Here is a 16653-nt window from a genome sequence, read left to right as displayed (position 1 = left end):
GATCTTTGAGTAAACTCAGTGCTTAAGATTGGAGTTGTGCAGTTTCACTGTTTATGAAACATTTGAATAGCAAATATGTTTTCCTGGAATTCAATATAGTTTTGAACCTGATGTGTTAATTGACTTTTGTTAATTATTCAAGGACATCTTTTCAGGATTTGTTCTCTTGTCAAGGGAATACTTCCTTGTTACTAATTTTCTAAAGAATTATAATATCTATCTGTCTGTCTGTCTGTCTGTCTGTCTGTCTGTCTGTCTGTCTGTCTGTCTGTCTGTCTGTCTATCTATCTATCTATCTATCTGTATATTTTTACTTTTCACAGATTCATAAAATACAATTTATCCGTATAATCCCAGCCTTCCATATATGGAGAGTTTTATTATTGCCCTGGATTTAGTTGAGATTTCCATGTCAGGATATTTTTATATTGATCGTCTAGTTCATATTGTTTCACATTTTAGTGACACATTTTAGGAATAACTATATATTTCTCAATGGTAAAGATAAAAACATAATCTAAAATCAGCTACCGTTCCCGGATTGACCCAGCTTTAAAATCATCTGACTTTAAAATTTTATTTTATTTTTAACACGGGAATATTCCAATATCATCATCAAAATATCAAACGCGTCGCTGTAACAAACACGCGCCTCTCCTTCGCCCCGCCTCCGACGGCACGCTGGTTGGTAGGCGGGGCTCTACATCCGGGAGCTGACGCTGACCTGTGACGTAATCCTGCAGGATTGCGAACATGGCGGAGGTAAGAAAGTGAAATAAATATTAACAAAAACTAAATTTATGTCGCATGTTTGCTTGTAAAATTAAAATTTACACATCGCTCGTTTAATTCCGCTTTTATACACAAAATTCTGACTCAACTGAGTGCGATGCTAAATATTAGCCGTTTCTCGCCACTAGGATGTTTTGTAAACTTCGGGTTTAGCTAACATTAGCTGCTGTAGCGCTGGTGATGGAGGCTAGCTACGACATTAGCGATGTTACTTGGCGGTTCTCTTAAAGATTAATTAACTATTCATATTCAGGTTTTTTATTAGATATATGACGATAGACCCATGGTTAGAGATATTTTGTGTGGTGATATAATAATTACTTCCAGGTCTATGATATTAAGCTTATATTTGACGCGTTAGCTAAATATATAATGTAGATTTAAGTTAGCATCTAATTTGCAATGTTCGGTAATTAACCCAGTAATAACTCTATTTTATAGTTAACTGTGTTTCAGTGTGGGCTGTAAAAAGATCTGCATTTATATTATTATTAGCATTGAATTACTTTTTTTTTTTACACAGTAAAGTATATTTTTCGCACTTCTTTGTTTCTTTTTCGTTTTGTTAACTGCGCGCTTTTTCCGCACTCCAGTATTTCCCTGTCACGATAAATCTGATTTTCTGAGTCACACACAGAGAAAACATCTGTTGTAATTTTTTAGATGCTATTTAATAGATGTTCATTTCCATATTTAGTAATTTTTACCTCTCTTTTTCGTTTTCCAGCCCTCCCTCGGGAATACGAGCCCAGGTAAGGTTTGAGCTTTTGATTGTGTTTCTGGATATGTGATGTATTTTAAGTATTTGAACAACAACCATGCAGCCTGTGTGTACACACACACACACACACACACACACACACACACACACAACACACACACGTGCTTAAATCATATTGAACTTCATGCATAAATTATGAGTTTAATGATCTTTAAAATTTCATTATTAAAATTTTATCCAATTAAATTCCGGATGTTGTTGTTGATGTTTGAAATGCGACGGAGTGAAGTCTGTTGTAATAACATGTCTGAAAAGAAAATAAACTGAATAAATAGTTTTTCATTTGAACTATTTGTGATTTAATTTTGAATAATTTAAATTTATTAATGTTTCAAGGGTGATTAGAAAATGCTTTCTATGAAGCAAGTACCAGTTTTGGAATGACCCCCCTTGTAAATTTTACCTCCCTATCTAGTAGTTTATTACAATGTTGGAGACCCCAAAGTCTGATTCTATATGGAATTAATTACATCAAGTATTTCTTTCAAACACTTTCTCAATCCAAATAGACCGTTAACTTTGCGGTTTCTTCCCAGGAGGTTCAGCTGGTTCCGATGACCATGACTTCGACCCATCAGCGGACATGCTCGTCCATGACTATGATGATGAACGCACGCTGGAGGAAGAGGAAATGTTGGAGGCTTCAGACGAGACCAACGCCAATGAGATCGAAGATCTCGCGCGGGTGGGTTTGCGGCTCAGAGCACATTTGCTTTTGTCGCTCTTATCTGGCAGTTTGCTGTTTAGATTTGCGCGTCACAACTTTTGGATGTGGAAATAATGTCGTGTATTAAATCTGATTTTTGCATTCTGCTCTTTATTTTCATATTACAGTGATTTAATGCAACATTTCTTTCAACAGGAGGGAGAAATGCCCATTCACGAGCTGCTGAATATGTACGGTTATGGGGGCGGTTCACCACCAGATGAGGAAGAAGAGGAAGAAGAACCAGAGGAAGAGGAAGATGATGAAGAGGACGAGGAGGAGGACCTAGACAATGATGACAGCAGCAGGAGCACAGAGGAACTGAAAAGAAGTGAGGTGTGTCTGTGTTTCAGTCTCTTCAATCTGGTTTCCTTAAACCTCCATCTGACTGGTGAAGTGAGTTCTATCTACAACCTCTGTGTTACGTCTGTGTTTTTAGGGCGACAGTGCTAAGAACTCGTCGGGACAGTCCGATGAGGCCCAGGGAACCTCTGAGGGCCGCACGCGCTCAGTCCGATCCCTTGGCACAGCAGAACTGATTCGCCCCCAGAAACTGAAGTACTTTGAAAGTAAGTTTTGTTGACATTTCTTTATGTTTCTTCATCATGTTGTCTGTCGTGTGACGTCTGTTCTTCACTGATTGTGTCTCAGGTAATAACGACGCAGAGGAGGAGTCAGATGAAGATGAAGACTACGTTCCATCTGAAGACTGGAAAAAGGTGCGTCAGATGCTTCAGACGCAATCAAACATCTCAACAGTCTATTTTCTGACAAATCAAGTCACAGATAATAAACTTTATTAGTTTTTTATCTTCCAGTTTTAACTGTGTCTTCATTCCCAACAGGAAATCATGGTGGGCTCCATGTATCAGGCTGAAACCCCCGTTGGCCTCTGTAAATATAAAGACAATGAAAAAGGTGAGCTGGCTGTGTGTCGACTGTCCACACACGATAATTCCGAAGCTGTTCGGCCTCTCTGGCTCCAAAGGAAGTGAAGCTGACGCTGGCGTGTTTCCTGTCATTCGTCCTGTAGTTTATGAAAACGACGACCAGCTGTTGTGGAACCCCGAGTGTCTCCCTGAAGGAAAAGTGGTGGAATTTTTAACGGAAGCCTCGAGGCGGACGGGAGAGGAGAAGGGAGTGGACGCGATCCCAGAGGGGTCCCACATCAAGGACAACGAACAGGTACGTCTGTCGTTTGTTCATGATGACGTCAGACCAGGTGAAGCAGCTTGATGACCAGAAACCGATGAGAGAAGTTCTTTTTGTCTGTAAGGAAACGATTGAATCAAACAGTTTTCTTTCTTCTTTAGTGGTTTTTCACAGTTTTCTTCCTTGTTTCGCTGCAGGCTCTGTACGAACTGGTGAAGTGTGACTTTGACACAGAGGAAGCTCTGAGAAGACTTCGGTTTAACGTCAAAGCAGCCAGAGGTGACTTCAGCGTCGTGTTCTTCCTGCGGTCTGGTGGGAAGCTTCACCGCCGTGAGACTAATTCTTCTCTCCGTTTCAGAGGAACTCTCCGTCTGGACTGAGGAGGAATGTAGAAACTTTGAACAAGGACTAAAAGCTTATGGGAAAGACTTTCATTTAATTCAGGCCAACAAGGTGAGAGACGGTTTTCAACCACTTCCTTCAGCATGACCGCATATCGTTACATCAAAACCGTTTTGTGTTACTTTTTATGTATTTTGATCAGCTACATTTCAACCTCGTTTTTCACGTTGATCAGTTTTGGATGATGAAATGTCAGATTAACGATCGATATTTTGATTTTTGTCACATTTGAACTGATTCAGCCTCTTGAAATGATAATAATGGTGATTTCATGTCTGCTGAATTAAACTTTTTCAGGTGAGAACTAGGTCTGTAGGAGAATGTGTGGCCTTTTATTACATGTGGAAGAAGTCTGAGCGTTATGATTTCTTTGCACAGCAAACCAGGCTGGGGAAAAGGAAATACAACCTTCACCCCGGCGTCACGTAAGTTGTTTTTAACACCGTTTCAAATCAAATCGTACATGTTTGATAGAAAGAAAAGCTATTTTAGCGTTTCTGGATTGTTGTCTTGATTTATAACCGCGGTGAAAACGTCAGAATCCGATGATGGCGTGTTTTCCGTGATTTAACGTCTCGTGCGCCGCTGTCTCATCAGGGACTACATGGACAGACTGCTGGATGAGACGGAGAGCGCCACGTCCAGCAGGGCGGCGTCGCCTCCTCCCACCACCTCCAGCAGCAGCGCCAGCCACTCGGAGAGGGAAGACAGCAGCAGTCAGAACGGTGAGACCCCCGCGAGCCAATTAACGAACGAATACCGTCCTCCAATCAGCAGCTGCCGTTCGGTGTCTGACGCCACGCGTCTCTCCTCTCCTGCAGGCATCGGGAGCCACGGTTCGAGCCACCCGACAGACTTCCCTCAGTTACTCCCAGCCAATCAAGTCAAAGCTGAGCCACTTCAGTCCAACGGCTCCGCCCACCCCGTGGTGGAAGCCCCTCCTCCCATTCCAGACAGTAACTCCAACGGCTGCAGCCAGCCGAGCGCGCCCAGCCATGACCGGAACGGCTCCCTGGAGCCCCCGGCGGACGTGGCGCCGGCGCAGGAAGTACCCGCCAAGAGGTGCAGGATGGAGGCGGAGCCAATGGGCCAAAGCGAGCTGGAACCAACCAGAACGCAGGAGAACTGAAGGACTCAGAGCGCCGCCATTGACTCGTAGATGCTCAGCCGGGGCGGAATCGTTGGCCCACCCCCCCCTCCACTCACCGCGTGATTAGCAACATGAGCTCGCCTGAGAGCGATGACTAAGGTCAAAGGTCACTGAAGATCACACCTTGAAGAACACAGCCAACCAAACTGAAGCCGGCCCCCCCAGGACAGGGTAGTGGCCCCCAGACTCCCCTCAGCCCATCCATGTTGTGACTACCTGAAAGACTCATCCAAAGTACCGCCGTCATCCGAACGCCACTCGATTCCCCGTCTGGAAAGTGACAAAAACGTTTGCCAAGCATTTCCTGTTCCTGTTTGTACTCGAAACAAATCACCTGCGATATTTTTTTACACGAGAGATATTTATATTTTGTAAACAAACACAAACTATGATGGATGAACGTCGGTTTTCCCACAGGAATAATGTTAAAGAGGGTCGAAGCAGACGGACGTGACGAGTCCGGCTCCCTTTTTTGTTGCACTTTGGTTTCGTTTCTCGTCGTCATCGAATCACGTCCACTCCGTTCCTGATCCCACTCGGGCCTCGTTTTGTGGTTGTAAATGAACCGTCGGGTTCGAGTCCCCGTCGGGTTCGTTTGTGCGGAGCAGCTGACATCAGTGATGTCCCGTATCAAAGTCACGCCGAAGATCTCTATATTTTTGGATTTTCATGGTCAGTGCTTTGCTCGACGCTTAGTTTTACTAGACAGAATGTCGGTGAGTTTTGATGTAAAGTTTGTATAGATTTCTTACCTTGAGCAGTTGGTACATTTTTATAACTGTCGATCTGTATTTTCTAGGCTTCCTCGTAGGTTACGCGGTTTTTTTTTTTGGAGCGCGTCGTTCCGAGGTGAACGCGACAAACGCGTGACCCCCATTCCCGTGTGACCCCCATTCCGTTTGAAACGTTCGTGGCGCTTTAGTGTGCTGCTTGCCTTCGGTTTAACAAAAACCTCTGCTGATTCCAAGTGCTTAGTTCCAGCGATCATCGGACGAAAGACGTTCGGCTCGAACGCTCGCGATGGTTTTCACAACGCCGCGACTTCCAAGACGTCTTTGAGCTCCGTTTGTCTCGGATCACTTCGATCCATGTGGTCTTTTGTTTCCCTCTGTTGACGACGTTGTCTGCTTTTTTTTTTTTTTTTCTCTGTAAATGACTACATGAATAAAAGTGAAGTGTATTCCAAGACTGTTTATGAATGGAGTCGACATATTTAATGAATAAATGTATTGATGAATCTGAGTTGTTGGGAGTTTTCTAACTGCAGAGTTGAGAAGAGAAATCAGTGTGAGGGTTGAAAACAGTTAAAAGTTAGTCTGTGACTTAAAGTGAAATGAGTCAAAGTAAAATATAAAAAACTTCAATTTTTTAATGAAAAACTACCTCTTTGATGTAGACACAAAATTGAATGTGAAAATGTGCGCAAATTAAACAAAATTATTAGAAACATTTTAACATTTTTATAAAATAAAACTTCCTGACGTCCAAGTTCTCCAGGGTCGGGATCCGTTTCACAGATTTTCTGTTGAATTTGATGAAAATCAGTAACTGAAGGCGCAAAGTTTTGTATTTCTAATAAAAACACTGAAACCAATCAGTACAGGATAGTCGGGATTGATTGATTGATCGATCGATTGATTGAACTCTTCTTACTCGTTTGCTTCTGAGTGAAGGTGATGTAGGAGTAAACCAGGCTTCCAGCGATGCTGCAGGAAGTGAACATAACATCATCAGTTCCCAACAGGAAATGATCACATCCACCACATCAGCCCCGATTTACCCAGAATCAATAAAAAGAAGACACAGGCGTAGAGAACAACTGCTGTTCCTCCACTGTAAGCAGGAAGACGGATCAGAATCCAAATCCAGACGTGAAGGTGATGCTGATAGTGGTGCGATTTGATTTGGAACAAAGTAAAACTTTCAGAAAAAGTAAAAAAAAAAGTAAAAGTTTAAGTGAATTTCAAAAAAGATCTCCGGTAGATCCCTCGGTGTCGGTCTCACCTGATATTCACACCTACAAAATTGATCCAGGTGAAGATGTAGTCTCCACCGAACACCATCCCCACGTAGGTCACCAGGATGTTCTGCAGGAGTCAAAGACGAGAGTCACCGCATCACGACTGACCTGCCCCGGCCTGCGGAGAGGGTGTGACGGCGTGACCGACCTTAATGCACCCCACGATGGAGGTGGTGAGGGCGGAGTTGTGCTGCATGCTCAGCAGGATGGAGTACATCAGAACGAACCTGCGACGCATCGGAGGACATGAGACACCACGTGGGACACGAGGGGTTAAAGGACGATCCGTCGGTTTACCCCATGACGCAGGAGAGCAGGAACTGCACCGCAAACAGCTGATCGGACCAGCCCTCGTACGCCAGCGCCTGCACACACACACACACACACACACACACACACACACACACACACACACACACACACACACACACACACACACACACACACACACACACACACACACACACACACACACACACACACACTCAGCACTGCACAGCTGTTTGATGCTGAATCATAAACACCAGGTTTTCTCACCATCTGGGCGTCTCCTGAGTAGCAGGCGTACGCCACAGTGGGGGGCAGCATGAATAACGCGTTGTAATAGAGGAGGCCATATTTGCCCAACTCCTGGGGGAACAGCAGCAGACACGGGGTTAAAGCTTCACGCGATGTGCCGCTCACACACACACACACACACACACACAAACGAGACGCGACGTCCACCTGGGAATCAAGTTTCTGCTTCACAAACGCCCCGCTGGCCGCCGTCAGGACGTTGTTCAGCATGATGAAGACGTAGCCTTCCAGGTCAAAGGTCAAATCATCGCTGCAAGATGTAAAAAAGAATATAAATAAAAGGTCAACAGGTGAGACGTTTTGTGACCCAAAAGTCACAAAACGTTTGAACCAAATCTGATCGGTGTGTTTTTAAATCCTTTGATAAGGTTAGATAAACCTGGCGGCGACGAAGGCACCGAAGATCATGGCGAACACGGTGATTTTAATCGATGCAGAGAAAGATTTCCTGTAAGGAAAGGAAGTCTGGGTGCAGAGATGAACGTCATTCATGAGCAGGAGGCACAACATCATGAAGGAAATGAACTCACTTCAGGAGGATTCCCTCAAACACCATGGTGAGAAAGATAGTAAACCTCCTCAAAACTGTAAACATGGACAAACTGGAGGAAAAAAAAAAGCAGGAAGTGTTTCCATTTTAGCATTAAAGGAAGTGAGTTTGATTACAGGGCATTATTAAAAGGCTCTAACTTGAGTCGTTGTGTCCCGGACAGGCCTGATATCTGATTCCCGACATAGAGCAGAGGCAGAGGAAACATCTGGAAACACACACAAACACATGGCGTGTTGTTATCATCACATCTTTCGTCTTAAATGTTGAGTCTGCGCTGCCGTCTCACCTTGCGTGGAATACTCAGATCCATATCTGGGAAGGAGATCATGCCCAACATCTTCCCCATCCTCAGGACCACGACCGTCGCCAGCATCTGTGAGGAACAGTAGAAGCACGTCAGGCCATTTCAATGTGAGAAAAATTTGTGTGAATAAAGAAAACTAAACTTACTTGTCCAATACCGACACATGTCGACGATGGAAAACTGTCAAACATTACAGGTATGAACAGAGAAAATGTTAATAGTGTTATTCAAACAATCTGGTTTGCTTCCAATGAAAATATTTCTGCTGATCTGGAAAATAAATTAAACCAGAAAATAGATTTTTTAAAAATTTATATATATATATATATATATTTTTTTTTTTACAGAGAGTTTTACTGCTCAGTGAGAGCTAGAGGAGGTCAATATTGAAAGTTACCGAGCACATTTATAATAATTAATTATTGTGTGTCTGGGCTAATTAGCTTAATTAAGATATAGTATAATTTAATTTCCGGACAGATCTAACTACAGCTATTACAAAATTATTAAAAATACGACAATTAAAATTTAAATGGCGGACATTAACAAACCATATTTTTTTAATGTTGGTTTTGGGTGTGTCTATATCGTTGTTCCTTATTTATTTGAACTTCCTGTTTATTCGAAACTAGTCCCGCCTCCTTCGTACGTCACCATTACAACGTCATCACGCTGTGAGGTCTGTTACGCAGTCTGTCCAAGTATGCGAAGGGTAGCGGACTAGCAGCGAACTTTGAACCCTAAAACTCACCTGTAGCCGCTGAGGACGCTTTTGTTGATGACGACGATCAGGAACGAACTGACTCCATAGAATCCCGCCGCCAGGAGCCTCTTCAGCACCGGGGAGGCGTCACCGGGAGGAGCCCGGTCCGCTTCCACCGCTCTTCCGTCAGGCTCATCCGGACGCCGCCGACGGATCTCTGCCATTGTTTCAATACGGAGGATCGGAATTCCACGCATGCGCACAACGGTCTTCAGGGCTTCGTCGGCGACGTCGGATGTGGAGAGACGGGAACTATCTTGATTTGAATGGGTTCTTTGGGCATTACGTAAAATTGTAGTATTTAGCATACAGGAAGTTTAAAAGTGTAATCTGGGATATAGATAAAAAAGTGTTCAACATAGTTTTTAAAAGTTCTACTTTTGATTTACCAAATAAAAACAATTAGAACCGAGGTCTGTCAAACAGGACCCAGAGGCTGAAATATATTCAAGCAACGTTATAATGTATTATGAGCGGTGGTTCCCCAAAACTGGAGAAATTATGTCCAAGAAGAGGATTGGCTCAAAGCTTTGACTGTGGAAAAACTTTATTTACTGAATAAAAATGCACAAGAACCCCCAGCTGACCCAAGTGTATGAAAATATAAACAAATGTAGGAGAATATTAACGCACGCAAACAAATAATGATGCAAACAAGTCAGTTCTCAGATTAAAATCGGAATTATCTCATAATATAAACCTTGTTTGTTTTTCCAGTGGTCCGACTCCTCCTACGTAACTCACGCACAAAAGACGCATATGTGTGTATTTATATTACAAAAATATTTAAATTACATATACGTATGAGTAAATTACAGCTACTCAATCTAACTCCATACTGTGGTGCTCTGCTGCCACCCTCTGGCGGTCATAGAACATAGCAGGCACCCACTAACACAAATGATGAACTAACAATAGATCCAATCACAATAACAAACGTTCCTGGACTTATTCCACATTTAAGGTGAGGTGAAACAGACATGCGTTTGTTCTGTCGATCAAAATTATTTTGATAGTCAGAACCGGAAGCTGTTAACAATCTAACAACGTCTAACTTTATCTCATTGTTGTTGTAGTTACCTACTATGTCCACAAGACGGCATCCCAATTACAGCTCCTTCAAGAACGTAGAATAACATTATTGACACGTCTTCCGGAATAACTGTGTTGTGTAGTTTTCTAAAATATCTAGTTTAACAGACATGAAGCTTATTTTGCTTGTATTTTATTTTTTTAAGAGTCTTTTTCGTCTTTGTGTTCCTTTTGGTTTTTGAGTTCACCTCAGGAGTCACATCCTTTAATTGTTGGTTTAATTTGTCCAACAATCAAGATTATTGCACGTTGGAATGATAATCCCCCCATTTACATCGAACTAAAGCGTCCCATGCAGGAAATATTGTGATTAGTTTCGTTCACCTTAACAAAAGTTTGCCTTCTATCAAGTTAAAAAAAACAAAACATCGTGATATTTGAGTTGTTATGATATGTAAAGTAACATTACAATTATTTTCTGACGATTTATTTAGAATATTTCATCCAGACGCGCTGCTACCTCCAGCTCTCTCCTGTCTTTTCCTCAGGGACACTGTCTCTAGACCAACTCTTCTATCACACATCACACCTGACACTTTCCTCCACCCGTTCCATCCTGCCTGTCTTACCTGGACCAACCAGAAGAATCCGATGCGAACTGGAGGTCAGAATGCTCGGCCCTTTAACTTCACCTCCGGAACAAGCGGCTGGTTTTTGTGAGCCGTTTGTTTCTGGTTATTAAAACGCCATCATGTCGCCCTGTGAGTGCAGATTTACCGCAGGGTCGCTGCCTCCATCTAGCGGCCATTGTTGAGATTGCACATGTCAGAAAATTAGCCCAGCGCACACGGATGACTGCGCTATGAAAAAGTTAGTTCTGCTTCTTTTCTGGAAAAGTTCTCCCTTAGTCACTTAACAGCATCCTTATTGAGTTAAAATATGAACAAGCTGCTCTTTAAGTAAATAACAAAGCCTGAAATCAGGTGATTAAAGGCGTTGGTGAGATACAGGTAGCATATCAATCCGCTCGGTGATGAGGCCCATCACTAGTTCACCGTAGTGTGGGGACTCAGTCAGAAGCACCTGCGGACAGACGTCGTTTACGGGAGTTTAGAGCACACAAGTCATTGTTTAAAGTGAGTATGATAATAAAGTCGTCATAAAATTGCTAAAATAAGATAAATAATGTTGCCTTTAAGGCGGTATATGTGAATTTACTTTATTCGCGATGTTTCAATTTGAAGGAATTGGAGCTAGCCAGTTTGGACATGCTACCGTCATAAAGTAATCTTTTTAATTAGCTCGTTCAGTTTAAAGAATATCTGAAAGTATCTTAATTCATATTAATTTTGTGTCACGTTTATTTTATAGTGGCTTACATATTGAATTTACTTTAAATGCTAATCGTGGCTCATTAGCTAACACCGGAGCAGCACAGCCACACCCTTCGCTTGCAGCCGCCATCTTGTTTAGATTAATTAAACCAGATTAACGGTAATCCCATTTGGATTTTATTTACGCTACTAGGGAGGATTAGGTGACGTATTTACTTCGTTTGTTTCGTAATATTTCAAAAATAGTAAAATGTGTTTTTTGTACAGTCCCAACTGAAGCTGAGATGAAACACGTTTCATTTTTACAAGTAAAATGATGTCCTGAAAGCTGCTAGTCTAGTCGTCGAGTTAATGCTAGCTAGCATACTAGCAACAGTAGTTCTGCTGAAGGATGGAAAGATGCTGTTTTTCTCGCAGTTGGCCGATCGTCATCCGCACACACCAGGCTGAGCCCAGAGCAGCAGGAGGGACGTCTCCACAGATTTGTCACCAACATGCATCGGTAGGAGAAGTTCTGGTCACATATCAGGGTTCTCCTGCTGGCCCAGGTCAGCTCCTCTGCAGCCGTTGTCTTGTCCAGCTGGAATTGAAATCATGGCTGACTTGTGATCAATAGTTCAGTGGATCCTGAACAGCTGAATCAAGACATTGATTGGTTTGTTCTTTCTGATCCAGGATCGACTACCAGGATCTCCACGATGTCCTCAGATTTCTGCAGCGCTACGTGTGACCCCAGACTCAGATGGTTCATGTCTGAACTCAGGAAGAAAAAGTACAATATGATCAAGGAGCACCTGTGTGTGGATTTCCCCATGCCCAGCCAGTGTGTGGTGGCGGACCCTGAGCCGCCCCGGGAGTCTGATGACTGTTGCCACCAAGCTCATCCCGCAGATGGCCTGCAAGATGGGAGGGGAGCTGTGGATCCTGGAGATCCCTGTGAGTCTGACGCCTATGAGGTGACCACCAAATGAAGGCGGGGCCAGTTTGTCCTGAGGCCCTTGCTGCGGTGGAGGAGTCTGAGGTTAAGGTCAAGGTTCACTTGATGATTGTCGGCATCGACTGCTACCACAACAAGCAGGCTGGGGGTCGCTCGATTGGCGCTCTGGTGGCCAACCTGAACTCGACCATGAGCCGGTGAGTCTGTGTGTTTGCGGCCCGTTGGTGAGGCGGTAATCACTTTGAACCGACCTAGAACCGATCTGTAACGGGGTCTACCAGAGGATCTATAACCGATCTATGGCGTTGTCTATGACAGATCTGTAACTGGATCTAGAACAGATCTATAATGGGGTCTATGACCAATCTATAAGTGGATCTATAACAGATCTATAATGGATCGATTATTCAATTAAATTCAAAAAACTTTATTTGTCCCCAAGGGGCAATTGAAGGCACATAAAGCAGCAAATTTTAATACAGAGAAAGCCAACATTAACACCAAAATACAGATATGTACAAAACAAACAATATATGTGCAATGGGGTAAATATATAGATTGTGGAAATTGTGAAACTATAAAGATATCAAGACCTTTCCTGTTGTGGCGGTATTATGTGTGTTGGTATGAAGAGTGTAAACATCAACAGGTGTGCAGTCACAGGTAAAGACAGAAACTGAAGATTTAGGGGTTTAGGAGGTTGACAGCTTTGGGAACAAAGGTGGCTTTCCTCCTCTGTCCTGCAGCCGGGGCAACGGACATGGCATTGTGAGGGGAGTGTAGAGCGTGTGAGGAGTCTTGTAGGATTTTATTGGCCAGCTGAAGTGTTTGTTTCTCATGTATGGAGGACAGGGATCTGGTTGGAATTCCAGTGATTTTAGAACAGATTTTTGTGATCTTCTCAAGTTGGTTTCTGTTCTGTAGGCTGACAGAGGAACCAGAAAGTTATGCAAAATGTGGAGATGCTCTCATTGAAGGAGTAACAGGAAGCCAGCAGGATGTTGTTGCTGACTTCAAAGGAATTAAGTTTTCTTTGGAGGTACTACAACTGATTAAATTTCCTGAGGATCTCCTCTGTGTTAGAGAATTTCAGCAGGTTATCAAAACTAGTGCCCAGATATTTGTACTCATCCACCTGCTCCATGGGCTTCCCATGAAGTGAGGTGGTGGGTGCAGCGGTCCCCACCATCTTTGGTTTTGCTCACGTTCGGCTCAAGGCATGAGCTGTCACACCGCTCCACAAACTACTGTAAAGCTGGTCCATGATGCTGTGAGGGACCTGAGAGCAGGGACGGGAGAACTGTATAATCAGCGTACTTCACCAGGTGACACAGAGGCTGGAGTGTTGTCCTTCAGACACATCCTGTAATCCCCTCATCAGTCTTTCAGCCTTCACTGCTTTCATTTCATCACTAGTATTTGTTTTTTTTGAAATTGAAATCTCAATAAAGTTTTGTTTTGATTTGAGAAAAACTACATTTCACTGATGGTGGTTTTCCTCAGAAACTTTAGAAGATCAGTTTCACTCTTAACTGAATCAGTTCCAGCTACAGTCTGATCTCAGGTCAGTGTGGTTCATGGTTAGCTGTTATTACACAGTCAGGGTGTGGACTTTGCTGGAACCAGCTCATCCACAGCGGTAACTGGTCAGAGAGCAGGTGCCACACAGGGAACAATTCAGACTTCTTATATTTAATTAATTACTTGCAGCATTACAGAACTTAAATTCTTTGGGAACAATTCGGTTTGTAAGAAAAACACAGCCTACGTGGAGCATACGATCGCCAACTCTATCGTCACCTTGGTTAACATGTAGGTAGGACCCCCACAGAGCATCTGAGCTGTCCGAACACTGTGCCTGACTAAATCTAAACATCGCAAACAACTTGGCGAAAACAGGGAATTTACAACACAATAGATTGTTGTGTTGTAAATAAACTTTGGTCATGCTGTATGGTCGTTCTCTTCTAGGAGAAAGTCTGTGGATCATGAGTAATGTAGTAATCCAGCTCTCTGGACAGAGCAGCTAGTTTTTGGCTCTTCATCTTCAGCTCCTCCGGGTATTTTGTCTCAAGCTCTCTTCTGCTCAGTTCTGTGTTCTGTGTTCTGCAGTTGGGTGTTAGGTGTGGAGTGATGAATGGTGGGTAGGGTTGTATGTAGTTTCCTTCCGTACAGTAACTCAGCTGGAGTCTGTTGTAGCAGTAATGGTCTTCTTCAAAGTTTTCATGAAGCGCTCTACCTCGGCATTTGCTCTAGGCCAATAAGGTGTTGTTTTCCTGTGTTTGAAACCAAGGTATTGGCTGAAGTATTTGAAGGATTGTCCATTGAACACAAGAGTCGGGATCCCTAACCCTAAACAGCCAGTAGGAACAGTCAACACCAGCCACACGGGTCTCAGAGCTGTGTCAGGTCCTCACAGGTAGAACATAGACATGTTCAGTATTTCTCCTACGTAGAATGCACTGATTGCAAGTTGCTATATTTCAAAGTGAACCACATCAGTGCAGTCTCTGGCATTGAGTTTTCTTAGATTTTCTTGTTAAAAAAGATTTTTGTTCGATAATAATTAAGTTTATAGAGATGTTGATTATTTATGAACAAGAGGTTATTTGCTGTCAATGTTTGCATCAGACCACTGTGGATGGTTTATTAGCCAGGACGGCTAATCGAGCAAATGAAGGCTGGTCTGTGAAAATATTGTCTTAAATGAAACCCGTCCGTGGCACAAAAAAGGTTGGGGACCGCTGATTCAAGTCATTTAGACATAGCTTGTGCCCCAGCAGATAGCTGATGGGTATGTTCTGTGTGTGATTAGTTTCTAATAGAGTCCATAGTCTGTTGTGCTGAAGGAAGAACTCTGTAGTCTATTCGCATGTTCTCGTCCCAGATGTATGAAGTCAACATTTCCTCTCCAGATTAACTGGAGTGTTTTGTGTCTGCTCCTGAACGCCTCCTTTTGCAAATTTACTTTCTTGTAAAGTCGCACGGGGAGGAATCGTGATTTGCCAAATGTAAATATGTGATGCCATTTTTGTGTTTGACAAATAATGCAACTGTTGAAACTGTGAATAGGTGTCATCAGATGTTTGTTTCTTCTGATTTTGAGCGTTGTCATGGTGCAAACTACTGAAACACCATCACCATATTTTTTTTATTTCTTTCCTCACCTGCTTGGCAAACAGAAGAGTGTTCATTTCAGTCCTTAGAGCACATGTGTCAAACTCAAAATCCTCCTAACTTTCAAGGCCATCTACAGTATGACTTCGCCCCTCCATATTTGTCCATTCTCCTTGTCACCGCTCCCTCAGATCCTCTTCCTCCTTGCACCTGTCTGTCCCCTCAGCCTCAGCATTCATCTGCTCTGCTCCCCGTCTCTGGAACTCGTTACCACCCCAACTGAGAAATCAATTCACTCCCCCACTTCAAATCACAACTCAATCTGTTTAAGGCCGTCTATTCCAACTGATACTGATTGCTCTTTTATTGATTAATGGACTTTGTGTATTTCTGTACGTGTACTTGAGTGTCATTATAGGTGCCTTTAAATAAAATTTATTATCATGACCACGTCCGTCTCCTGCTGTAACTCATGGGTGGCTAAAAGGCCACACCCACCTACAATTGTGTCATCTGTCCCAGTCAGAGAAATGCTTTCTCCACCTTTAGGGCGGGTGTTTGTCTAAAAGTGGGCCCGACTTAGGACATTCAGACGTCATCTCCTCTATCTCGTCTGCAGCCATGGCAACCAGACCACATAACTAACCCCCCCTCTTAAAAAGCCTTCAAACCCGGGGAGAAAATGTCAGTTTCAGGAGGTGAACGTTCCAAACATCCTAAATAGACCGGGGTCGGGGCCGCCACCCCGGAGGATGACCTCATCGGGAGGCTGCACTGCTCCACGAGGAGGATTCCTGCCGGGATCAACGCTGGTGGGGTAACATGTCACCGGAGACGTTTTTGAAGGTAAATTGTTTTGGAGTTCATTAAATTAAGATCACATGACACAAATACTGAAGGAAACGACTCAGCGGCGCGTCTTTAAACCCCTGAGTGAAATATTTTCACCAGCACGTCAAATATCAGTTGGAAAAATACCTGGAAAAACACGGAAGACTAAATGTGAAGCAGTTTTCAAAGAAAGTGGCTAA

General features: G+C 43.2%; 2 protein-coding genes and 1 long non-coding RNA gene across 10 annotated transcripts; 2 read left to right on the top strand and 1 right to left on the bottom strand.

The window, feature by feature from the left end:
• The first annotated feature begins 717 nt into the window (after window positions 1–717).
• Window positions 718–6225, top strand: mier1b (mesoderm induction early response 1b, transcriptional regulator). Of its 3 annotated transcripts, none has more exons than XM_068340026.1 (13): window positions 718–762; window positions 1520–1544; window positions 2110–2258; window positions 2436–2615; window positions 2719–2848; window positions 2931–2998; window positions 3125–3197; window positions 3313–3464; window positions 3629–3710; window positions 3790–3884; window positions 4212–4258; window positions 4431–4558; window positions 4655–6225. In XM_068340026.1, the coding sequence occupies exons 1-13, from the start codon at window positions 754–756 to the stop codon at window positions 4960–4962; spliced, it is 1446 nt and encodes a 481-aa protein (XP_068196127.1). In that variant the 5' UTR covers window positions 718–753; the 3' UTR covers window positions 4963–6225. The 3 variants fall into 3 exon arrangements, with proteins under 3 accessions (XP_068196127.1, XP_068196126.1, XP_068196125.1); XM_068340025.1 differs by having other exon boundaries at window positions 4131–4258; XM_068340024.1 differs by having other exon boundaries at window positions 4131–4258; window positions 4431–6225.
• A 102-nt stretch (window positions 6226–6327) lies between these two features.
• Window positions 6328–9781, bottom strand: LOC137611885 (solute carrier family 35 member D2-like protein). 5 transcript variants are annotated; one of them, XR_011038795.1, is made up of 13 exons: window positions 9191–9781; window positions 8586–8619; window positions 8422–8508; window positions 8273–8340; window positions 8113–8184; window positions 7962–8030; window positions 7730–7832; window positions 7541–7633; window positions 7301–7368; window positions 7152–7230; window positions 6988–7070; window positions 6637–6903; window positions 6328–6505 (listed from the first exon to the last, which is right to left on the bottom strand). XR_011038795.1 is itself a non-coding variant. In XM_068340029.1 (13 exons), exons 1-13 carry the CDS (start codon window positions 9508–9510, stop codon window positions 6495–6497), a joined length of 1140 nt encoding a protein of 379 aa, XP_068196130.1. In that variant the 5' UTR covers window positions 9511–9779; the 3' UTR covers window positions 6328–6494. The 5 variants fall into 5 exon arrangements, 4 of the variants coding, with proteins under 4 accessions (XP_068196130.1, XP_068196128.1, XP_068196131.1 ...); XM_068340029.1 differs by having other exon boundaries at window positions 6637–6689; window positions 9191–9779; XM_068340027.1 differs by having other exon boundaries at window positions 6328–6903.
• Window positions 9782–10027: 246 nt separating this feature from the next.
• On the top strand, window positions 10028–16062 carry LOC137611887 (uncharacterized). Of its 2 annotated transcripts, none has more exons than XR_011038797.1 (3): window positions 10028–10898; window positions 11986–12070; window positions 12244–16062. It is a non-coding gene; the product is annotated as an uncharacterized lncRNA (long non-coding RNA). The 2 variants fall into 2 exon arrangements; XR_011038796.1 differs by having other exon boundaries at window positions 11986–12116.
• Window positions 16063–16653: the final 591 nt, after the last annotated feature.

This window comes from Antennarius striatus, chromosome 18, assembly GCF_040054535.1.
Source record: "Antennarius striatus isolate MH-2024 chromosome 18, ASM4005453v1, whole genome shotgun sequence".
Lineage (NCBI taxonomy): Eukaryota > Metazoa > Chordata > Actinopteri > Lophiiformes > Antennariidae > Antennarius > Antennarius striatus.
This window is presented reverse-complemented; position numbering and strand designations above follow the sequence as displayed.